This window comes from Seriola aureovittata, chromosome 24 (assembly GCF_021018895.1).
Source record: "Seriola aureovittata isolate HTS-2021-v1 ecotype China chromosome 24, ASM2101889v1, whole genome shotgun sequence".
Taxonomy (NCBI): domain Eukaryota; kingdom Metazoa; phylum Chordata; class Actinopteri; order Carangiformes; family Carangidae; genus Seriola; species Seriola aureovittata.
Window position 1 is genome coordinate 6,639,713 of NC_079387.1, and position 25,389 is coordinate 6,665,101.

General features: G+C 41.7%; 1 protein-coding gene across 2 annotated transcripts in view; it reads right to left on the reverse strand.

Annotated features, from left to right (window-relative positions):
* Window positions 1-25,389, reverse strand: part of LOC130165508 (interleukin-1 receptor accessory protein-like 1) — a 225,910-nt gene that overhangs the window by 19,086 nt on the left and 181,435 nt on the right. For both annotated transcript variants that reach the window (XM_056370836.1, XM_056370835.1), the window contains exon 7: window positions 6,478-6,610. In XM_056370836.1, the coding sequence (XP_056226811.1) occupies window positions 6,478-6,610 (133 nt within the window). The remainder of the gene's footprint in view (window positions 1-6,477; window positions 6,611-25,389) is intronic.

The window sequence follows — 25,389 nt, forward strand, 5'->3', positions numbered from 1 at the left end:
AAATGTCAAGGTATACCTTTAACACCTTTTAACTACGGAGCTCTTCTTTACAAGAAGCTGCTACTTAATCATCTGTGGTCAGAACTAAAGCGGTTTCCAGCTTAGAAGTCAGACAGTGTGGATTTTGTCAGTCTACAGAAAGATGTTTAAAAACCCTTTAAAATGGGCAATTGATTCAGCTCATTTAATACTGGGTGACAGTTTGTTTCAGTGCTGGAGCTACAGTTAAATTTGTACGCTGCAGAAAGCAAGGCTGAGCAAGAATCTTAATGTATTGATTGAATTTGAGGTATGGATAAAAATAACTCCTACGTGTGCTGTCAGCCTCTCAGAGGAGAGGCAGTATTGTCAGAACAAATTACCAGAACTTATGTATTAAAAAAAACTATGAGTCAACAGCCGTTAGGAGCTCTGTGAAGCTGTGCGGAGGCACACCTGTGCTTGGACCTAAATGCTAACATCAGCATGCTAACATGTGCACAATGACAATACTAACATGTTGATGCTTAGCATGTGCATTATTGGTTTTGGAAAGCTACAGAAACGGTAGGACACAGACCTCCCTAATTTGATGCTGAAAAGGTGTGTTTGTGTGTGTGTGTGTGTGTGTGTGTGTGTGTGTGTGTGTCTATCCTAACATCTGACAAGTAGTTCTGAGGGAGAATATCGGCCAGAAGTGTGGCTAAGTGTCTTGAGAGAATGTACTAATAAAATAGGATGTAATCAATCAAATTAAACCCAGTCATACTTCCAAAGTTCGGTTAAAGCATTTGCAGCAAACTCCTATGACAAAAGGAGAACAACAGGAAAACAATGACGGCTAACAGAGGTGAATCTCTCCTGCTGGGCTGCTGTGCAAAAGCATGAATGATGTATGTGCAGATAATCTTTTTAAGGTTACAAAAATTGCAGCTATTTCAAACCCGTGTTAAATGATGCATGGGGCTAATAGTGTGAAAAGGTACGAGTGCCACTTGGGCATTCATCTACCGCCCGCCGCGGGGCATCTGAATATGAAAACTCATCTAATGCTTGTTGATCAATGAACAGACTAAACAAAGCAGATTGAGAAATGCTGGGGAGTTAAAGACCAACTACAATACAACCACTGCTGCCATGGCAATGTCTTACATTAGCTTTACAAAGTGCTGCTAATAACTAGAATCGCACATAAAAAACCACGTTCGCAGGGAAATTTCTTTTATTGACCATGTGCAATGAAGAACCATTAGAGGTAATCTTTCGTACCTACATGGACTAGTTTCTTTATAAAAACGAATTATGAAGTAGTAGTTTTTAAGCTGATCTTCTGCAGGGGAGCATAAAGGTGACTTGTGCGAGCATGTATGTGAGAGGGAAATTATTTCAGCCTTTTCTCTTAATTCCTACGAGCTTGTCTAACACTCATCCTTCTCCATTGTGCCGCCAGTCAGGCAGAGACAGGGGGCTCCACAAGGTTGGGATATAGATCCATGTTGATGGCTTTTTAAAGAGGTGGCACCCATGTGTGACTCAACATAGACTGAGCTGAAACACAATCTTAGCAAAGGAAAAAAAAAAAATCAATCTTTACAAAAAGACTCATCAAGTTTGGAGTGTGTGTGTGTGTGTTTGTGTGTATTTGTGTATACAAGTGAGGATTCACATGTGAGAGACAGAAACAGGAGCTGGAGGAAGTGTGTAGCTGAAAAAGAAGAATCACAAAGCATGAACTCTCCCACAGAAACATCTGTCAGGTGGTGTGTATGAAAGTAAAGGACAGTGGTAAGCTGGTGCCGTGTAACTGGATGGAAATGAAAGTGCACCTGGATCTTTGACGCTGTAGAGTGAGGATACTGTTGCACCACAATGATTCACTGAGACGCTCGAGGTAACATGACGACACACACTTCAGGCTCGTCTCGACAAACATCTCAGAGTTTGAGTTTGGATTTGTGACTTAACGTTTCATGCGGTAAAACTAACAGAGATCCAAGATCAGTTTTACTGTAGATCCTTTAGTGTAAAATCAATCTTTTACACAGCAGGGGTGAGAGCGAGCAGCTGGGAGGCGGAAGATTACAACATCATTATTCATTTGAAACCTGAACAAACATCTCACATGAGCTTGGAGCCTTTTATCGGACAAAAACACATCCTCTGAATGTGTTGCAGGATCACACAGCATCCCATCATCATCATCTCTAAGCATTGTGATACATCTTTGCCTGATATTATCTCGTACAGTCTCTCCCAGCAGCCGCGATGTGACACCTGAACTTTTGGACTGCACCGCGTTGTCCTGCTTTGCTCTATTTTTAAACGCCTTGCTGGCTGCAGCTGGATACTTTGTTAGGAAATAGGTTTTGTGGCTTTCTTGTTGAGTATGAGAAGATTGATACCACTCATGTCTGTACAGTAAATAGAGTCAGGCTAGCTGCTAGTGAGATACTGACTCCCCCCAACACTGCACAGAGTTCCTCCTCCATCAAACCCTCAAATCACTAATGTATAGATTTCAATAAAGGCGTATATAACTGTTAGCCTGTCACCATGTAAAATGCTATGAATTACTAGGTTCGCAGCACTAATAGACTAATAGAGCCCATAAGTACCCAGTTTTTTCACCTCATTCCTATGAATATATCTGTATGAGCATTAATTAGTGTTAGAAAATGAAACTTCACTCTTGAACTGCTGCTCAAAAGGGTGCTGCATGCCCATGCACCAGGGACTGAAACTTCCTCTGGCCTTCACCTCTGAGATCCACAAAGTCTTGTTCTGCAGCCACAACATTTTATATCAACTCTGAATCTCAGTGGTGAAACATTGTGCCAAAAGCTCCATTTCATGTATTACAGGCAGCCCTTCAGGGAATACTCCTGTGTGATTAATTTCCATTTCAAAGCTAAAAGCTCGTGGAATGATGTCAGGGAGTGGGTTTGAAGTGGTGCACAATCAAATGGGAACAAAAAAATAAAATAAATAAAAACATGCAGAGGGAGACAGTGTCACGCGGTGGCACACAACAAAAAAAATAAGCACTTGAAAAACTTGAATGTGCATGTATTGTAGGTACCCAGTATATGCACACAAGCTTCTTCACTTACTGCCCATACACACACATAAACACAAAGGCTTTGCAAAGCAGCTCATGGTCACAGGTTTGATCTCTTGGCTTGTTCCTCATTTGAGTATCATATGAAAGCAGGGTTTCTAACAGTATGTGACGCACTCCTCAGTATTCTTCCTTCTTCATTATTATTATACCACCTACCCAATGCCAACACCTGCCGCCCCCTCCACCCCCCCCCCCCCCCCCCCCCCCCCCCCCCCCTAAATCCTGTAGGCTCTAATTGGCCTGGTGTCCTTCACAACAGAGTGCGGTGCTGAGAGCTGGATGGCGCGTGCTAGCAGGCTAACACAGACATCTTGAAATGCCAGGTCACAGACTGGGCCGCTAACTCTCCTCCCAGCCTTGTCATGCTGCTTACAGTTAACCTTTTCATTAGATGGCATTTGTCAACAACAGGGACTTTCTTGTTATATGTGGTACATCAAAAGAGTATAGTGGGGCAGGACATGATGTCTGAGGTCTGTATTTCAGTGTGGACACACCGGCAGAAATATCTCGCTGAACAAATAATTAAATAAAAAAAAAATCGTATATAGGAAATTAATCATTCTTTGATTAGTATTAAATAAATATTTAAGTTATAATCCAGTTTTGATGTTATTTATAGCTGTCATTTGGTGTATTTACATTCATTAAGTACCTCTCTATATACTGTGTTTTCATTGTTTACGGCTGGTTTTAAATTGCTTCACTCTTCTCAATCTCCAACAGATGTATCGCAGTTGTATTAAGTTACTGCTAATCAAATATTTCTAACTGCCGCTGCTTTGAATTAAAACCAATCAACTGGGAAATCACTGGGTGGCTTTTAATGTGAAGCAGTCACAGGAAATGCAGTGTACTTGCGCTTTAAACAGATACGCCAGCTGTTTTTATTCCTGGAAAAGAAACTGATCAATGAGAAAAAAATCCACGTTTGTTAATTGAAGGCTACAATCAACTTGTCAAATTACAACAGAGCAGCATTCTCTAATTTTGCTGCCTGCATTAACCAGCTTTTGTTTTTTAAGTGAATGGAAATTCATTTGTAATGGTTAAAACATTGACAAAGAACCATCTCTTTCATGAAATAAAGTCGCTGTTATTCAGGATAATAAACACATTTCACTTTCAACCAACAGAGAAGAAGATAGATCCCCTTTGAAACAAGGACACTGTTTCTGGAAAGAGATATTGCTGATAAATCTGTATCAGTGCTGTGAGCACCACTAACATAATTCCATTCATTCCCTTGTTTTAAACATTGAAAAATAGAACCAAAACTAATTGCATGGCTAGATGCCACTAAACAAGGAGCAGTTCCTCATGATTTTGTTTCCCTTGTTGTTAGATTTGATACACCCCCTTCCTTCGCCTTATTTTCTGAATGCCCTGGTGGTGTCAGCAGAGCAAAGAAACACATTCCCGAGGATTAAGAATTTCCTCCTCACTGCTAAAACCCAAGACAGATTATTTGTTGCTCGCATTTTTATAACAACATCTGGGAGACCGTGACAGCACCACTGCACAAATACATAGAATTCACTCACTATATGTTAATTTCGAAGCAACACCTTTCCCACTTTGGTGTCTGTCGAGGTATACATTTTGTATATTTGACTCTATTTTTATGTCATATAATCCTCTTTTCTTCAGGAAGTCTCTAGTCTCGCCTGTGCTCCCACTACATATGATGATCACGATGAACCAGTCTGTGTGAGATGAAGGTAAAATATAATAATACTTGTATTTTTTGGTCAAAGATGGTTAATCACCAAGTTGTTAACTAATAACAGGAGCATCTCCATTCTTTCACACATGTTATGTATTATTAGACTAAAGACTCCTCTACTGACAAAGTGGATTAATTATTCTTCAGAAGGAGGTCATCTGAGGATGAGCAACGTGGGTGAAGAACACTGTCAGCGTCTTGCTCTGCTCCTGTCAATCCACCAAATGGGAAAACTGTGACCTTTTTCTACATGGCCAATAATAAAGCAAAGGTCAACTACGGTGTCAGTTTGGTAACCAGTCACCAGTCCTACATTCATGTCAATCACACTGTACTACAAGCATCAAGTATAAACTGGTTTAACTGGTTTAATATGATATGAGCAGTCTCCAGTGTATCCATAACCTGATGATGTTGTAAAAATGGTAAATACAACAGTGTTGCCAGTTAAAGGTGAAGTCGTGGAGTTAAATCACTGACTAATACAAACATAAACAATGTCTTCTGTAGTTTGTTTATGGTTTATTTTAAATTTGTGAATTAAATGATGCTGGATGAGTTCCATGTGCCGGTGTTTTCAAGCTAAAACAACACGTTGTCCTTTTTCCTCCACTTTTTCCAATATGACCTGAATTTAGTGCGAGCCAAAACAAAGAGACTGACACTGACAGAAAACATCAGCTTGTACTTCAGCCAAATGCTGCATGCAGAGTTGTAATAACCAGAAGTTGTTGTTTGTACGATGTCGCTGCTGCTGAATTTTTCTAGACTTTTTATTCACAACAAGCATCACCGTTTCAAACACAAATGAGAAATCCAAGTGGTTATTTGTTGGCATAAAGCTGTCATCAAAAAAGACTGATGTGATGAATAAACTCCAACCATGTTCTATTTACCGCCTGACAGCTGGGGAGAACAATATTTTTCTTTTTTGTGTTATTTTTCCAATATGAAATGAATGCATCAATACCTAAAGCAAGGAGAGCTCCTCTACCAGCCAATTATACGGCATTGCTGGATGGTCAGCCAGCTTCAGGCGGTGTGTGTGCCTGGCCGTCGGGTTTCCACCTGGTTTTGGAGTAAACAGACCTCTGTTTCCAGTGATGAGTGTGAGCCAAAAGATGGAGGTCACCCAAATGGAAAAGGAGGCAAACACGGACATTCAATTGGGAGTTTCCATCTGCTGTGCTGCTCTGCTATTACTGCCTCCACTTACTGTATATTTCAGTGCAAAGTAATAGCTGATTACTGATGGAGTGATGCCTGAACTGTGCATATATATTGTACATGATAAAGAATGCATAGCTATCTGCATTATTGAACAGCCACATAAAGCATTCATGAAATTCATTTAAATGATACCTTGGTGGTGAGAGGTTCATTTTATTGTTCAGTTTGTTGATGTGTGTCCGCACAATTGTGGTAAGTGGGTTTAAATAGGCGTTTACCAGTTCAGCCCTCAGGTCCCTTGCTGCTTTTGAAGAGATCAGAATTACCTCATAAATTGGTTATGTTGTTCAAGCTCTGCTGTAATATTAACTGGTCTGGAGAAAATTCACCCTTAATGCAATTTTTTTGTTCTGTTTGTTAATTGTTTTTTTGTTCATTTAATCAAATATAAGGGTACGTCATGGCTTTATTAAGGTCTTACTTGATGTCACTCTCCTGAACCCGCTCCTCATCCAGATCCTCAATGAACTTCTCCCCTTTCATCCAGTAGATGAGTGGACTGACGTCTCCGCTGTATCCAAAGAAGGCTCTGCACGTTAGGTTGACGGGACTTCCTGTGAGAGACAAGAGACAAGACATGAGGTAACACCTCCATGATCTGCTGAGAATGTATGAGTATAGCTTCTTAGTACTTTGTTAGTACCTTAATTAAAATATTCAGATTTTTAAATATGATCGTGAATGAAAAAGTGTTCAATAGTTATATATATAGCCACTTTTCATAAAATATTTTTTGCATTATTTTCTAACAGGGTAATAGTAAAATGGGCTGGGAGCAATACCTGCTTTAAACTATACATGTTGTATGCAGAGCATGTTGATACACCTTCCTCTAATCGTGATCAGCAACATAAAAAGGCAGCAGGGGGAACAATATAATAGTAATGGTGCACCAAAACGGATGCATGTCAACTCCCTACAAAAAAGAAATGCAATTTTATGCTGTTGTGTGCAGGTCAGCATGGTGTCAGCCCAGATGCACTGCTGCATTGTGGTTTTTCTACCACCATCAACCACATCAACGTATAGAAAAACTAACAAACAGAAGCTACGCTAAAACACCACTTGTTTTTCCTCAAACTCTTCTAACACCATCTCAGGTGCATTCGCTGTACCTGACCAAAGTCTTGCAGTTGAAAACAAACACATAAATATGTCAAAACAATACAGTATCACATGCCTGCGCTTTTTCACTGGTGGTGCTGGATATCTGGTGAAAACCCGCTACTGGAGCGAGCACGACTTACATTACCTCCTGTTATTGAACCCCTTCTTTTTTCTTCAAAAACTCCATAGAAGCCTCCCCGATTCCATCGATTCCTAAACCGTCTCTCGATCTCCAGAGATGCCATTTTAAACCACCCCAGACCTTTCTTAAATTCCCTGACAGCCTCTTAAACTTTAAAACAGTCTCTTGAACCCCCTTACACGGCAACTTTGCAACACTACTGTGCCTTCATAAAAGCTCCTATATTCTTCAGCAGCCTCTGTAGGATCCCACCTTTACACTTCAATCACTGTATTTTGCAGGAGGTACTTTGGAAAATTTGAAGAACAAAAGTACGGCAGAGTTTTTAAGGACAGTGATTTGTGCAAGATGTAAATTAATTCATACAGCTTATGTAAAACTCACAATTCACACTGATTTTCTTCCCCTTCTGTACACATAAAGCAGGAGTTCCAATGGCACATTATCAAATCAAGTATACTTGTCCTCTTGTGACGATGAGGGGATGCTATTTGCACTTGTGGGTCCACTGAGGTAGGCTGTGATTACGTCAGACTTTTCAGTGTTTATGCGATGGTAAAAGGTGTTCATGCATTGCCAGCAGAGGTCAATGCTGCTTTGTGGTGGTTTGACTACACCTCAATTCACTCATTCAACCTCCATCTTTTTTAAATGACCAACAGCCGCATATTGGTGGAGTCGAGGATCAAAAAGAAGCAGGTTGGAGGATTCTGAATGAATGTGTCAGCAAACAGCAGTCAGAGCAACATTAGCATTCATTTGCTCCAATGATCACTCTACTTTGAGCTTTGTTTTGGTCTCCAACTGCTAAAGTAAAAATCAGGTTCTTCAGCTCGATTACAGCTCCACTTTGTTTACACGCTAGTTGCGTGGGATGATCAGGGGTAAGAAAGTGCACAGAAAATATATAGCCTATATGAGCAGGCAAACCCCCTGCTTTCAGATCAGCAGGAGTTTTGTCTGTCTGCTCAGCTCTTTTTGAACGCACATCCTATGTGACTGGAAACAGATAAACCCTTTTTAAACTCGTTTTCTCTCACTGCCTCGGATTAGAGACCTCTCATTCTTCTTTCACACTTATCGCACACATGCTGCAGCCGGTGGTAAACCCATGAGTGTGTGGCCTGTGCTGCGACAGGCTCAACGGTGGGGAAAAAAGAAGCACATCATCAAAGCTGGGGAATGACTCTGATCCATAAAAAGACACCGATGATCAAGGAGGCTCCACCAGTTGTGTGTCCAGGAAGGCAAAAAGGTAATTCAGCATCTCTTCATTAGCACTCCTTGCTCATTGGCCCGGTGGCGAGGACTCAGAAGTCTGTGAGATGGGAGATAACTGTGGCGTATAATTGGGTACTTGCTAGTTCAAAGATAATAGGGATTTTATTTTACCAAGGCCTGCTCTAATTTGGCCCTCTAGTGCAGTGCAGCGAGCTCAGATGATAGCTAAAGCATTAATAGAGAAAATCTGGATTGGAGATTCAAAAAAGGCCCCAAGTTGGAGGACAGTTTTGCATTTTGTCTCACGGCCCAACAAAAGTATTGTCCACAGCTGAGAGATAAGGGCTGTGTGTGTGTGTGTGTGTATGTGACTTTGAGTGTGCGTGTGTCTGTGTGTGTATTGTGTGAGAGAGAGTGTTAAAGCAAAAGAGACAGAGATAATGTGTTTTGGGGATGCTGAGATCTGTCCTCGACCCCACATACGCATATTCACACAAATACAAATACACATATTGCTATGCTCCCCGATTCCACCAGGGGTCTCTGTGGTGCTACAAAGCAGGAGGGCTGGTGTGCAGGAGGAGCACATAAAACAACAAGAAGAAAAAAAAATCCCCAAAAAACAAAACGCACCATTTTGACAGGTGCGGACAACAGTAAAAGGAAACACAGATTCTTTGGTGTGCCACCTTTGATGTCAAGAGGCTTCACCCATGGATCTGAACAGCATGTTGCGTTGTAGCACTGACAGCTCTACTGCTGTCCTGGCAACAGCCGCGGTGTCACTCTCCAAGACTTATTCCAAGGGGCTTTTTGTGCATATGGCTGCGTGTTATTCCCTTAACAACGGCGTGTTAATTTGTGCCGGCTTTACTGTGAGCAGCTAAGACTGCACGGGCAGAGGTTGCGTGCTCAGTTTGGGAAAAGCACAAACAGCCGTGCAGGGATTTAAGCACAAAGATTCTAACATTCAAATCCCAATCTCTGGTCTTGGTCAGGGGGGTAAAGTGAGACTTAATGCGATTGTTTCCTCTCTCTCTTATCTCCCCTCGCCTCTAGAGCATCTCTCTCTGTCACTGTGGTTGCAGGACGGAGACGTCAGCAAAGATTCCCGTGGCTAAGCAGACAGAGTGGAAGCTTTGAACCCATGAAACACCACAGAGGAGGCAGGAACAGGGGAAGAGACGGATTCAGACAGAGAAAGCAGGCATGCATGCATTTCTGCATCTGTGTGCAACTGACAGAGTTATGGCAGGGGAGAAAGGGGGCATATGTGTATGTCTGCGGGGATGTGAGTAAGGAGAGTTAGACAGAGGAACCACACGAGGGAAAGAACAAACCGTTCTTCATGGAGAATTGAAAGACCCCCACACAGAGTGAATGGAGCATCGTATCGCCGTTGTGCAAAGAAGATTACATAGATTACAGATCAGTATATCTGCATGAACTGCGTGCACCATCCATGTCAAGTTAATCTAGCAGCATTTTCCATTCAGATCAGAAACAATCCAGCTCTTCAGTAGGAAAACCTTTCTCTCTTTTTTTTTTTTTTTCGCTATTAACAGCCTTGAATAAATTAAGCCCTGGAGCTAGTGGGAATAATACTTCAGAGAGTGAAGAAACTAAGCGTTTCAGAGGATTTTTTTGGAAAGGGCATTTGCAATCTTCACAACAATGAGGACACATATAACTTTCTGTTTAATGTTTTGGGTGAGATGGGAAGCAATTTAGGAGCTGGCAATTAAAGACAAATAATGCTGCTAAGAACAGCACACTTTACAAAATACTGGTAATGTGCAAGCAAGTTTGAGTTCTCTGAAAGTGTCTTTCATTCCATATTAATGTTAATGGAGGCTAATGGCTGCCTGGAAGATTGTGTAGGAGAAATACATTTCAAAATCTAAAAACATTAATGAGTAAAAGTTTAGTCTTGAACTCGGAAACAGCAGTTGACAAAAAGCAATCTCACCACAAGGTCCATTTAGTAGCTGTTCTGGAGCTTTCAATCATATCAAAAGAAGTCTGTCAAGTGCTCGAAAAAATGGAAATCTAAACATTTACAGTTCGATGATAACTGGGCAAACCCCATCTGTTGAGGAAGACAGTGTGATATGACCAAAAGCTCCACAACGGCTACTCCATCAACCTTGTGGAGAGATTTTTTTTGTCAACCACAAAAAACCTGGTTTAACAAATGGTCAGCAGTAATGTTATTTATGCTTGATTTGTTGTTAAAACACATGTGGTACTGCCTTCAATCTCCAGCCTTATTTATGTTCAAATATATTTAGATTTAAATAGAGATAAGTGACTAATTGGGTAAAAATCTGAATAACGAGTGAAGTAGCATTATAAACACAGATGCCTCTTTACAGGGCACAAGGGATCACTCAATGATTGCTAAGTATGAGATGATGTGATTTATATGCTATGGGTTTAAAAGTCACTAGATCTCAACCCAGTTGAACACCTATGGAACATTTTGAAGCAACGTGTTGCACTTTCCACCGACATCATGAACGATACCAACACCAGAGCGAGAGAATATCTTCAGGAAGAATAGTGTTCATCCCTCTAGTAGAGGATGCAAAGTAGAATATCAAAAGTATATTTCAGTATAAAAAGCTTTAGCCTTTTTGCTTTGGACAACATAAACAGCCAGTGCTTTTCAAGCAAAAAACGTCTTCTAAAACTAAAACCTCTTCACAAAATGTCAGAATGACACTTGTGTCACTTTTGTCCCTTTCGTCCAGACGAGATGATATTCGCTCTACTCTATAATTAGTCCTTCCTTTAATGCGAAAGCCTGGGCTCTACATGAAAGGACTTGAAGATTGCACTGTGGCTTGTGATCAGCAGGATAGCGAGGGACTGATCTGGACTGAGAAATAGCCCAGGAATTGAATCAGTAGATAGCATGATTGTTGATGGTTAAAAGGGATTTCCCAGATTCAGCTGGGCATCTGGGAGGCACGAATCAGTTCCTGAAAATATTTTGCAGAGGGAGTGAGCATCGTCTTTATAATTTGCTCCAGTACAACATCCAGACAGTGAAGGGTTACACCAGTGATCGAGCCCTGTAATTGCAGTTGCTGGGTACCCACTCACATTGCATTGCCAGATGTGGCGGTTTAATTGTCTCTCTGTTCAGCGTTCACTTTGTTTCGTTTATTATAGCCCATGCCTCTCCAATCATGCATTTTAAGGCTGCCATTGACTGTGCTGTGCTCAGTATTCATCTAGCTACGTCCCCCTTGCGTACGGTCAATCTCCTCTTATTCATACTTGGCACTGCACCTCATTATCACTAAGCAGGCAAACTGTTACCGCCATTCCCCTTAATTAATGCAGGTAAAGTTGATATCAAGAGACAAAACACAATGTTTAAACTGTTTTTCTGAATTGTATAAGCATGTTAACACGTGGTAATCATAATAGGAAATGCTCAATGATGTGTTGTGAAATTACAATTTTCTCTGCTCTGTGTTACTTTTGCCGAGGACAAGCTGTGCCTGGAAATTACATACGGTAGTACTGTTGAATATTACAATGCAGTGGGAAACAAACAGGCTGGGGGTTGGGTGAATAACAAGTCCAATTTGAGCCTTGTGGAACAGAGCATGACATTTGCAAAGATCAACACCCACTCTTTGCATTGATGCTCTCATAATACAATGTTCTTTAGCACAAAAGCAGGGCCTATTATTGCTGCCCAATCCGGTGAAAGAATCATTATCAATGTTAAACCTCATGTTGCTTATAATCTCGCATGGAGAAGTCACAGTTGAATTCTCCAAATGAAAAGCTCATTAGACATTAATGAAACACTTAAAGGGTAAGTGCCACGGTGAAAGGAGGAAAAAAGGTAATACCACAATTAGAAAAGCATCAGATGATGATAGAAATTGACACGTCAGCTTTGAAGCAGATGGTATTTTTGCTAATGGTTTTGTGAGGCATTGTTAAGTGTTTATGTGCTGTGCCCATTGTGGCTTCATTGATTGTTGTTATGTTCTCCCATCTTGTTGCTGATCCAAAAACATCCTCAGACACGAAAAACCTGCCACTTACAATGTTACAGCACAAAGAGTTAAGTAAAGTAAAAACTTTATTTGAAAGCCCTGTCTTCTTCCCCAACCTGATTCTGACTCTGAAATGCTGATGCTGCTGTTAGCTGAGAATTAAAAAAAAAAGGAAAATGCTTCCCTCACAGTGAGAAGGCAGGGATTGGATACCAACAGGAACTGAACGCTCACTGGGCTTTGGTGCAGGGCTATGCAGGCAGAGGAGGAACTCCTGTCGGGCTTAGCCTAGAACGAAGGAGACGTCTGGAGAATCCCTAAGCGGCACCATGTAGTTTAGCTACTGATGGAGGGGCCGGAGAGCTGGAGAAAGTACAAGATGTGGTAGAGAGGGGAGCGTAATCGACAGATACACAATGAGAAAAAATAAGAGACTGATTGCACAAAATAGCAGGTTCCTTGAGACCTTGCTGGGTCACCTTTGAAGCGTGCCCAGACCCCCAACAGTCCCATTTCCTAGCTGAAGCTCCCTGTGGTTAGATGCTCAGCTGGGGCCTACTTAAGAGATGCTTTAAGTGAATTTATTCTTAACTAGTGTCCAGAGGATCTGAATTATTCTCTACCTCCAGACAACATAGGCCTCTTCATTGACTTTCATCCATTGTGCTGCATGACTGCAAACCAAGTCTACTCCTGTCTACTCCTGTCTGCTCAAAAAGTCTCCTCCTCCATCCAGCCTTGGTTATGTACACTCGAATTTGCTTGTTAATGATGAAATGTTATGACTCATGGCACTTGCATGGCTGACTTTCAGATGCTGTCGAATCTATCAAATGCTATTTCTATCCCCAGTCTGGCTCATTCGTGACAAATTACAGCAGGGTAGAATTGTGTTACTCACACCAACACATGCTAAAACAGGTCAATAGCAGTCCCAGTGAAAGGAGTCATGTACATAAATCTAAAACTCTCATCTTAGATATTGGCTGCTGCAGAGGCAGACATTCTGGATATTAAGTTGGTGTAATGCTGGGATCAGACTAGACAATATCATACTGGAAATGGCCTGGGCCAACCGACATGGGGTGTCTGGAAAGATTTGTTTGGTTATCCAGTGCAGAGTGTCACGATGGAAGACCGATTCTGTGATCTGGAGGCCCAGATGGAAAGGCTACCGCAAGCCATTGCTCACTCAGTTTAACCATGTCTTTGACATGCTGTGTGACTGCATGGCGATTCGACATTTGTGATCCTGGAAGTACGTCTCCGCACCCTCGTGTAGAATCAAATTTGTCTCTAGGCCAAGTCACAACGAAGCCATTTAATCTGACACAGTGACCATTACACGTCCAAACTACGGGTATTGATCTGCTGCCACTATTCTGGGAAGGTTTTCTTCTAGACTCTGGAACCAGTCCGAAGGAAATGGCTCCCATTCGAGCATTAGTGAGGTTCCGCACTAGTGTTGGGGGATAAGGTCTGGCTTCAAGTCATCACCAGTGGAGGTGAGGTCAAGGCTCTTTGCACACCAGTGAAGTTCTTTCACACCAATCTAGGAAAACCATTTTATTAAGAATCCGGCTTTGCGCTCGGGCCACTGTTGTGTTGAAGCAGGAATCCAAAAAACCAATGCCACAAAGCTCAAAGAGGTGTCCCCATACTTTAAGCCATATAGTTTACATCCATTTAACATTTTGGCCATCACGCCTTCTGCTCCATGTTCACCTGTTCAGGGATTGACCAAGCATCGATTGGATGTACCTTATTGCAGCAGAGTGGCCTTCATCTCTTAAGCCATCAGTGAAAAGAATCTAGTCTCTAAATGGTCTAGTGAAGCAAACTCACCAGCTAAGATCAAGACAGCTTATTGTGCTCAGTGAGCAAGAGAGAGAACGAGACAGAGAGAGAGGGAAAGAATAGTGAGAGGAGAGAAAGAGTGTGCTTCTATATCCATACCCTCTCCTGGGGAGTCTGTGTAATGAAAACAGGACACAGCAGAGTGGTTGGGACTGTAGGTGCTTTTCCCAGCATTTCAGGAGACACCGCGTTGGATATCTGCAGCGCACGTGACCTGAATGAACAAGGAAGTCCGGGCAGCGACTTAACCGAGGCAGCGATGTGAAGTGAATGAGTGGAACAGGTTTGAAAAAGCAGGAGGAAAAGCTGCTGTAACTTATCACCTCAAATCTAGCTGCAGAAGGAGCGAGGGAGGGAGAGAGTGTTATTGGGTTTGGAAATCATTGCATCACATTTCTCCAGGGGGAGGCAGATAAAGTAGAGAAGTGGGTTTACATGGTGGGACTGTGGCACTCCACTGGTAGGGAATACATGTACTGAGATGTCGATACATCACAATTTTCTTAAAATTACATCGCCTGTTCCAGACATGAGGGAAAGGTAGAAATTCTGTTTTTTCATTCTGCCCCTTCAACTCAGAATCTCCAGTAGGGTTTCTAGTAAATGGTTTCATGCAGATTTAAAACGTTAGCAGGTAGCTGCAAATTCATATTTTCCTTATTGATTAGTGCTGCAATAATCATTTTTTTATGTTTGCAAAAGCTGCTGTGACAAACGCACACACAATTATCACCTAAAAAGAAAAAAGAAAAGACAAATTATTTTTCTAAGAGTTAGGGGAGACAAAAAAAGAAGAAAAACTTCAGTGAAAATGCCAATCACAGGCTAAATGTTTGCGTACAGTATGTTTGGTGTTTGATGTCTGTTTGTAAAATGACTTAAAGAATCATATCGGCATTGTGGATTCATTTTCTGTCGATTGACAAAGTTATCTCATGGCATGTCTAATCATTTCCGCACAATCAGCTAACCGCTAACTGGCTAACAAAATTGTCAAATATTAAAAACAGTATATCGACTTTTGCATGGTACGACTCCATATATCCATCTCTGTTTTCATTGTTTCATTGTCTGCATTCATCCTATTCATCTCCTCCTCTTTGTCTTCCACCTCACCTCTCTCCCTTCTGTCTCGTGCCTTGCAGCATGTCTTGGGAGAGCTTTGTACATAAACAGGTTTCTATAATGAGTGCTGAATCAGGACAGGGAAAAAACAATAGGACTGTGTGACAGAAGGGCCGCGAGGAAACAGAGACTCCGCAGGAAGGATGCTGAAGGAAAGGTTAAAGCTCTGGTGAGAGCAGACATCATCTACACAGCGTCCTGCTGCTTTCTCCCTGTCCGTCATGTTCACACACACAAAAAAACCCCAAAAACACAGTATGAGATCTCTGCCTGTGTGAGAGAGTGTGTGGTGTTCTGGTGCATAGGCAGGATAATTGGAGTGATTTGTACTACCTATGCTGCTGTCCTTCCAATTTGCATGAACATATGGAAGTAATAAATTCATGTTCACATGCTCAAAAGGGGTACGTTGGGATTTTGGGCCAGTTGGGCGCGACTGTCATGCTCTGAATCCAGAAACAACGTGCATTTGATAAACATGCCATGATGAGAAAACATGTTTAAAAACCCTCCATGTGTCCATCTGGATAAATTACCATAACATTGACACAAGCGTCTGGGGATGACAAAATGTCAGCATGATAGGAAATATCTGCTGCGAAAAGAGGCGACAAGAATTCTCCTTGGGGGCGCTGACAAGACTGGATGAATGGTGCATTTGCAAAATAAAGGACTTTAATGTTGTAAGGTCAGGAAGGTCATAAGACTGTGATTGCTGAATGTCAGATCGCCATCGGAATAAAATCTGAGTCTTGTGAACGGCTATCTAGAACAAATAACCTTTGAGGCATACTCTCCAATGACCTGATATATAGGGAAATCACATTTAATGCCAGTCACACAGAATAAACCCTCAGAGTCCATAGCTCACCCTCTGATTATTCAGACATACATCTCAGCTTGCACCGTGGATAATCAAATTGATTTGCTCGTTCCCACCCACGACTCCTTGCTGCAGTATATTTTCCTTATTAAGCACTCTGATGGTCTGACCATTCTGTTGTGCTGCAGGAAGTGGACGATGAAGACAGAGACAGGATGTGAGCAACAAACACAGATAGTGGAATTAAGCATCTTTACAAGCAATTTCTTTTTACAGTTTTTATAACATGAAATGGCCCTAATTTCATGTAATCTTGTTTCATAAGAAATTATGTTCGGAAACGTGGCATGGTCTTTACTGAGGGAAGCAGTCCTGCACTTAGCCTGCTGTGACTACATTTAATTTAAAGTTCTTCTTTATCAGAGCAACCATCTCTGTAATCCAAGGCTGTTTCCTCTCTGATCCTCTATGCCAGACTGAGAATACACCAGCCAGACTGCTGGAGCTGTGAATCTGTGGTGTCCTGATGTCTGTGAAGTTTGTATTCACTGCTACCCAGCCGTCGCTTTATTATCCCCACTCTTCTCTTCTAAAGGTGACATTTGTCTAACTGTTCAATCCCTCTAACACGCAGCAGTGCAGTTTGGGACCTATTCAGCTTTATAGTCCCGCTTTACAGTAGGTGTGCACTGAATTTAGAATTCAGATAAGAAATGGCACGTCTTAGAACTGCTGGGCACTTAAACCCCCTTGCCATCCATTTAATTAAAAACAATACAATAAATTACAAGCAATGCTATTAAGAGGTGGGAGGGAAGGAGAAGAGGAAGTAACTGGAGGCAAGATAAATTATGACCTTATGCTGGAAAACATTTTAAAGGGGGGATATCATGGTGTGTGCATAAATTTAAGAGTGCAAGTGCTGATCTGTCAATCATGCACTGTTCCCTGAATGCAACAGTGGGGGACTTAGAACCAGTATGCATCTACATTTCATTTCACAAAAACACTAATTTGTGCACATATGTACATTTTGAAACACATGTGGTCCAGCACGGTGAAATTATACACAGTCACTGATCACCAGTAGTATTATAAGATATTAGAAGCAGAATTAGTACAGAATAATAATAAAGATGCAGATGTGGTCCAATATGACAAGAAAACCATCCCTGAAAAACAACAACAAATCTTTTTTAACAGAGTGATGTGCTCAACTTGTCACAAAAAACCCTTTATCACTGTTTGCAGCCACAGCATTTCACCACCAAACAGACTGACAAATATCTTTACTAATCTGTAAACCAGCAGGCACATTAGGAGCTTTTGGGATTATTCACTTCATCCACTGTTAGACTAGTAGCTTCTCTACTGTACAGACTTAAGCGGCACTCCCAAATCCACAGTGTGATCGGTGCTCAGTGATAATCCACAAAATATCTCAAGTACTGCATAAGCATGATTTCCAATAATATCAGAAATAATAAACATATCAGATACTCTGGTCAAGCCCATATAATCAGTTCAGATGAGGCACTGAGGGAAACGTGAAAAATATGTGTGAGGAATGAGTTTTTTGATTTGCTAGACTTTAAGCAGCTATAACATAAAGGTCACTTTACAAATGATAAGAAGTGGGACCAGCCTGTGAAAACACTTGTACAATATCTTACATTTCAGGAGAAGCTTTATCTAGTATTTTCTCGATACATCAGTTTGTGAACTGTAAATATGTTTTAACCGCTAATATATTCCTGATTAACTTTGCCTGAATAACATTCAGTCTATGGATAAATAAGCTGCCTGTTTTGAAGATATGCGACCAAAGAATGAATAAACAAACCTAAGAATCTAAAATGTAGCGACTCAACGCTACCTTCAGGTTGGTAGTGAAGAAGAAGTGAATTTCCATATTCAGCCCTGAAAACAAGAGAAAAGCCTGTCAACATCCAGGAGGATCCAGGAATGACTGAGGTCAGTGTTTCATGAGTGTTATGACAAAAGTGTGTGTGTATGTGTGTGTGTGAACTGGGAAAGCTGAATCCGTGGGATGATGGGGGGTGTACATGAGCAGCATACTGATGAGTCCCCAGCATACGCCGATCAAATTACACTACCTACTGTCTTTTTTTCCCCCCTTCGCTTTCAGTCTTTCAGTCAATCTTGCCTGTTGCCCGTCCTTTTTCTCAGCTTCTCTCTCTGCAGGTAAACAAGCTGATATTTCACTGTTGCCACAGTAGTTCACTTCCTGATGACCTGAGAGCCTTGCCTTGTCTATAGGATAGCTATCAGATGCACCTCTATGTATGTTTCTCTTTAAGACCTACAGCTGTTTAAATACACACTCTACTCCATATAAACTTAATACTCCCACCAGGAAATGATATGGACCTATATCCCTGTGTTATTTTTTTCCACGGGAGGGTTTTTTCTGAAACTTTATTAATCAAAAAATAACATTATGCTCGGTTGTTGGTAAGCTAACAGTTAACTGCCAACCCTGACGGGATGAAACACTGATGTTATTTTAGGAAACTTGGCAGTAAATGCTCTCGTTATGTGTTTATTTCTGGGCACACGCTGGCATTTTATTTTCAGCTTGGTCATCTCTGTGCTGATATGTATGATGAACCATGATGAAATAAATAGCCATACAAATAAATCAAGAGAATATGAAATATGACTGTGAAATTATCTAATATATTTATAAAGCTCTTGTCATATTATCCTTTTCACACGAGTTTATTGCAGGTAATTTTCATCTAATTCCAGCAGTTTTTTTTCAAAATGCCCTTTTTCCATTTTTTTTAAAATTCAACAACATACTGCATTGTTTTGAGTTGGGGAAAAGTGGCCCCTGCAGGAGTGCGAGACCCTTCTGTCTGCCTGAGGCTGCTGGGGTATATACTTTATAGCACTGCTGCTAGTGCCACTGGCACACCTCGCTCACATCACTTAGACAAATTAACTCAGGGATGATATAAATCAAAACTTTGAGAGAGAGCAAAGTCAGTTTCAGACGTAGGAAAAGGGGAGACGAGGAGAAAAAACAAGACAGAGTCTACAGCCATGGCTGCTCTCCCAAACATCCAATAATGTTTGGGATGTTTTAGTCTGAACCAAAGTGGTGGGCTGACTGAGCGACTGACATTATCATCACTAGACCCAGTGTGGCTCAAAAGATGCTTTTCCTCTTTGCCAAAATGTTTTTCAAAAAGAGAGGAAAAGACGGACAGTATAGAGCAAGAGAGAGAGTGAGGTAAAGAAATAAATCGATAGAGATAGAGAGAGAAACAGCTCGAGTGAGAGAAGAAAGAGAATCCATAAAACACAGATTAGGTTTCCTAAACCTGTCTAATACAGAATCTCTAATATCAGCCACTGTGTTGTAACACTGACGTGCAGAGTAGAGGTAGGGTCCCGCTGAGTCGTTTCCTGCACTGCAACCTGGGATATCTGGGTAGCTTGTTCGGAATTGGCACTGATGGACGAAATGTTGCTGTGAATGCCGATTGGCTCAGTGCACAGCTGGACACCAAGTCCAGGTCAAACGCTTACAGAGGTGAAGCGCAGCAGGGTCGATCGACCCGGAGGTCAGGGCAGTGGAGGCGGAGATGAGGTGGAGTCAGAGCACAGGAGGGAACTAAGTGGGTTCAGCTGCTCTGGTGGCTTTACTGTGGGGATTTTTAGAAATAGAGCGAGACACACAGGGATTATGAGTCAACTCTTGAGTCACATCTTCAAGGGTTGACTGCATTTAGGGCTGCAACAAATCATCATCTTCATCATTAATTAATTTGTAGATTACAATTTTGATAAGTCATTTAGTAGAGTGAGATGACTTTCCGAGAGATGTCTTTATATCGCTTGTTTTGTCCGACCAACACTTTAAATCCCTAAATATTTAATTTAGAAAGACATAAAGCAACGAAAAAGAGCAAATCCTCTCATTCGTGAAGCTGGAACCAGTAAATGTTTGGCATACTTGATAACTGACCCTAAATATTAGAAAGAAAATAAATATTAAAATTATTGTTTCATGTCAAAGGTACAAATTTGTCCAAAGTAAAATAAATGAAAAAATACAGTAGATCCCAATGCTTAAAACCTAAGTATGCAATTTTAGAGCTAATGATGATGATAATGAAAACAAATCCCACATAAGCATTATGCAACAGTACTGTCTCTGGTCTGTGGCCTTACAATGCTACTAGCCAGTACACAGGATTTGAAAAGAGGAGCCACCTTTGAAGATATTAAAAGGACAATGTACAAGCATTGAAATCAAGAGGCTAAACTGGCATGGTGAAGCCCTGAGCTGCGTGGCTATGAGGCCGAGGTGGGGTGGGGGGGGAGCTGGGGGTTAATCTGAGGCTGGGTAGTGAGGCAGTAATGCCAGGGCTCATGGGGAATTACTGGGGAGATTTGGAGGAAATCTGCTGGCAGCAATTTCCCTGTCGCTTTTATTAGCCTAGATGTGCAATTTGCTGCTGGCTGCTTTAATATGACAGGCTACGTCTTGCTTGTGTTTTTTACACCACCCCCCACATCAGCTGGGTGGTGACTCAAGTTCAGAGATACACAGAAAGAAAAGAAAATGTGTCACTGTAGGTTTGTTATGTAATAAAATATGATACTGTACTGCCCCCACAGGGCAAGTCCTCACTTGAAGAAAGGTCAAAGGTCGTCTACTGGGATTAAGTGTCTTGCTTAAGGGTACTTACGTCATGTGGTCAAAAGATGGCTTCCCTGCTTTGTTTGTAGGCCACCCTGCCGCTACACAACATAACTTGCTTGCAAGTGTATTTGTATGTGTGTGTGGTGACAAACCGTATCTGTACCGACCCATATCATCCCCCGGGATGCATACACACATCAAAGCGACCCCGGGCCACATGCTATACATGCACCTCAGCACATATTGTCTATCTTCCTCTCACACACTGTCTCTGCAGTCTCTGTCCAGGCCTTCAGGCTCTCTGCTACTTAGTATGTAAAGGATGAAGAGGTGACTGACACTGAATATGAAGAGAAGAGCACTGACAACAATAACTCTCACAGTTAATTGTGAACATCATGGTCAGAAAGGGGTCAAAAAAGCTGCAGATTGGCAGCAGGTGTGAATGTTTCTGAATTATTATTCAGGACCTGCTGACTTGCTTAAACATTACTTGGTAGGAGAGTCAATAGTTTCAGATAGAGAAGCATGCTGGAGCTTAATTACTAAGTATTGTATCTTGCTGAGTCCTTGAAATGAAGTCTGTATCATTCAAAGCAGAGTAAATCAAACAGTGAGTGCAGTGAATGATTAGCTACGTGCAAAGATGCGAATGCACAGAGGGTACAGAGAACATGTGCAGGATTCTCGCTCTGATTGCTGCTTCCGATGCTGAAGATAAGTAGCTATCCCATACCTCCTTGTGTCTCATTAGACCGGGAGATAAACAACAACATTTCATTTCCTACGAAATGCTAAAACCCCCTGCATTTGCTTCTTATTACGAAGGAAAGCTGCGCTGTGAGGAACGACTGCAAGGAAGCCAAAAGACTCGACAGAACTGCAGGAATAATGTTCAGGAGCTGTGCCAAGACAAGTGGGAACGAAGGTGGGAGGAAGAGGAGCCGCAGCTTATAGCATCACCACGTTTCAATCAACAGCGGCTTTGGTTTCTGATCCTGAGTTGGAGTCAGGATGAGTAACTGCAGATAGAAGACGGTGAACAGTAAAGACTATACTTATAACAGTTTTAGAAGATCATGTATTTGTGTTTTCTATTCACAGACATTCAAAATCTACAAAATCTTTGCTGACTTGATATGTAACTCTTAAGACATGAGGTTATATTGTGTGAAATCTGTCAAAATAAAAGGATGTTAGCGGTGTACAAAACAGTATGTCTGTTTACTGTCGTGTAAGTTATTTGAGACACAATCATTCACGATAAAAATTCGTCTTCGCATGGATTCAGAGAGTGTGCCACATCCCATCCCATCTGGTCGTTTCCCATCCTGACCTGTCACACCCCCTCACTCGGCACATACAAACCTGCCATGTCCCGTCACGTGGAATATGTCCAACCCCATCCCGTCACACATATACTGTGTACTCATCACGTCCTATTACGTGAAATCCCGTGACAGATTCATTGTGTCCCATCACGTTATCAGTGTATTATCATATGATGTGGAAAGACATGGTCTGTACATCTGGCAAACACCTTGTATTCGTACTAATTTAATCTTCAATAAAACTTTGGGGCACTGATTGGAGTCGTTACTGCGTTGCATCAATTTGGTTTCACTTTACTACATAAATCTTGATTTAATGAAGCCCTGACCATCATGGAGGTGTATACTGTAAACACAGAACTACTGCTTTTGGAACAGGCAGGAGCAACAGTGTGCGTGTCCATGTGTGGCTCTGCGATAGAGTCAAACTGCTGTGCCAAAAGCATAATTGGCCCCAAGCATCGGGCCCACAGCGACAGCAATCAGGCCTCAGTCCAGTGGCTCTGGACCGACTTCATAAGGACTCCTCCGACATCTCAGATGACGTTTGTTTGTGTGACTGCTTTCACATTGATGTGCATCTTCCCCCAAGTCTGGTAAATTATGACTCTCCGCTACTCTGGAGGGAGCAACCTCACATCTTTGGCACTCAAAACACAAAACATTCAACAACCAAGTTGTTTAAATTAGAAGGAACCAATTAAGAGAGCAATGGGTGGTGAACACAGTCAAAGGCAGCATGTCAGCCATCTAAACCCATCTTCAAGGCGTAATTGGAAATATGAGCAATTCTTGAATAACTAAAATATAATTTACTGTTTTTATTTTTTGTGACAGTCAGAAAAAACTGTTGTGATCACATTGGAGGACATAACCAACTGGATGTGAAACAAGCAGCAGTTGCTGAGAGGATGTTTCCTGCTGTGATTGTATGAGAGGAGACAAGCTGGATTCACCACAACATACACAACTATGTCCCTCTTTTACTTCACTGCACCTTTTCTCTGCGGACAAGCAAACCTGTAATAAAATGTTGATTTTGCATTTGTATATTCATATAAGAGAAAAAGGTTTAAGGTTTCTCCCCATTCTCAGTCAAGCAGATCCAGTAATTCCTTTTCCCCTATGGATAGCATTTTCCCATTCTGAGGTAAAGCCCCTTAGGGAAAGAGAAAACTGCCTCTCTGGCATTCTTCGGTCAAAATCTTGACAGAGGAAAAAAAAGAGAATAACAGAAAGGTGCCATATCTTGAGGGACAGAACTAATGAAGCAGATAATGAATGAACCTGCTTCCTAAAACATCAGCTAGCACAGCTGGAGTATAATGGACTACAAAAACAAATGAGTCACTTACCAGCTAGGTTGTGCCTCGCCCACCAGTGTTGTTGGCGTAAATACCACAAACTATTAATGTCCAACTCATTAAAAAAGAAGACAAATAAATGTTTGATAAATAGAGGCAAAGGAACAGTTGATTATTAAAAGGTTTACAGACCTTTAGATGGAAAATGAGTAATTTTTGCAGTCATGTTCTTAGAAACACGGCGGCGTGAGTCAAACCTGCGTTGGCTGTCTATCTGAATAGGTCAACGAGCGTCTGGTGACACCCCATCACAATCCTCCTGCTCACCTGGGTTTGATGAAGGTCTGACGCAGGTTTTTGCCTGAATGGGGTCTTAAAACAGTTTGTCATCCAGGAACCTGAACAGTTTAAACTGCCGCTTCTACAAATATTAGGGATTTAGTGATATTGATTGAATTATTGATATAAACATCATTCAACTAACTCCCTGAAAGGAGCGAGTGAGTGAGCGAGAGAGAGAGAGAGAGAGAGAGAGAGAGAGAGAGAGAGAGAGAGAGAGAGAGGGAGGTAGTTTAAGGTTACTCCTTTAAAAATTACAATTCCAATTTAGGGAATAAAACAATATATTCAAATACAAACTTATTTTATGCAATAACTACTGAATGCACATAAACCAAAGGGGCACAACGGATTATTACTGTTCTTTCAGTTTTATCAAAGACTTTTTATTTCCTAAAACTGGTCAAATTCCAAAACTGCTGGATCCTACACTTCCCATTATCCAGTTTGAGAGCGGCTTTTGTTAAACCGCCCATGCTTCGTAAAAAACACCAACGTCTTTCAAATGAAATGCGCCAAGTTTTTCATGCAGGTTTCTGTAATATATTTGCTGTTCCCTCGCCTGAGCTGGATAACCCTGACCAAAACTCTTCCACAGCCACAGAAGATATAATACAACTGTTAGCATTGGCTGAATTGTACTTTCTAAGATGACTAACACTATACTACAAACATGCAACGCATGCATCTGCATATATATTGTTTGTGGGTGGGGACAATTTACACTCCTAGCAGCCGTCAGAGTGAAGCCTTAAGTTCCTGAAACAAGCCAAAGAGAGAAGAAACCAGGGCGATTCATCACGGGTGAAATGGAGTGGCAGGTGGCCTCCCCACTGGGCCAGTCCTTTTGTCCTGTGGTGTCCCACTGCCCCCCTCCTGGCCCGATCTGGCTCACCCTTCTGCTCCCCTACTGGCCATTGTTACGCCCCATCAAGCCGGGGAGCCACAACCATGAACCAAGACCTCAAACACCCCTGTCTGAAGGATATGTGCGTGTGTGTATAGCTGTGAACCTTGAGGGCATTTCCTCCTTCTATCAACACAGCCCCCGCTGAGGGTGACACCTGCAAATAACAGTTTAATAGCTGAGTAATGTCTCCGGCCTCCTCCCCAGCTGTGCCGGGGCAGCCTGGTGGGCCATGAGGCACTTGGAAAGTCTTTGCTCTCTTTAATGTATACACACGGACATGTCTATAAACACACATGTACACACACTGTATATATTTTTATGTACACACACACACTGATGTGAGCTGATAAAACAGTCAGAAGGCTGTAAAAGTGAGGCACAAGTACCAGCAGCCAGCCAGCAAATGGGCTTATACATCATATATCTTCATACTCCACCTGCTCCTGATGCTAATGTTTTTCCTTCCATTGCAGG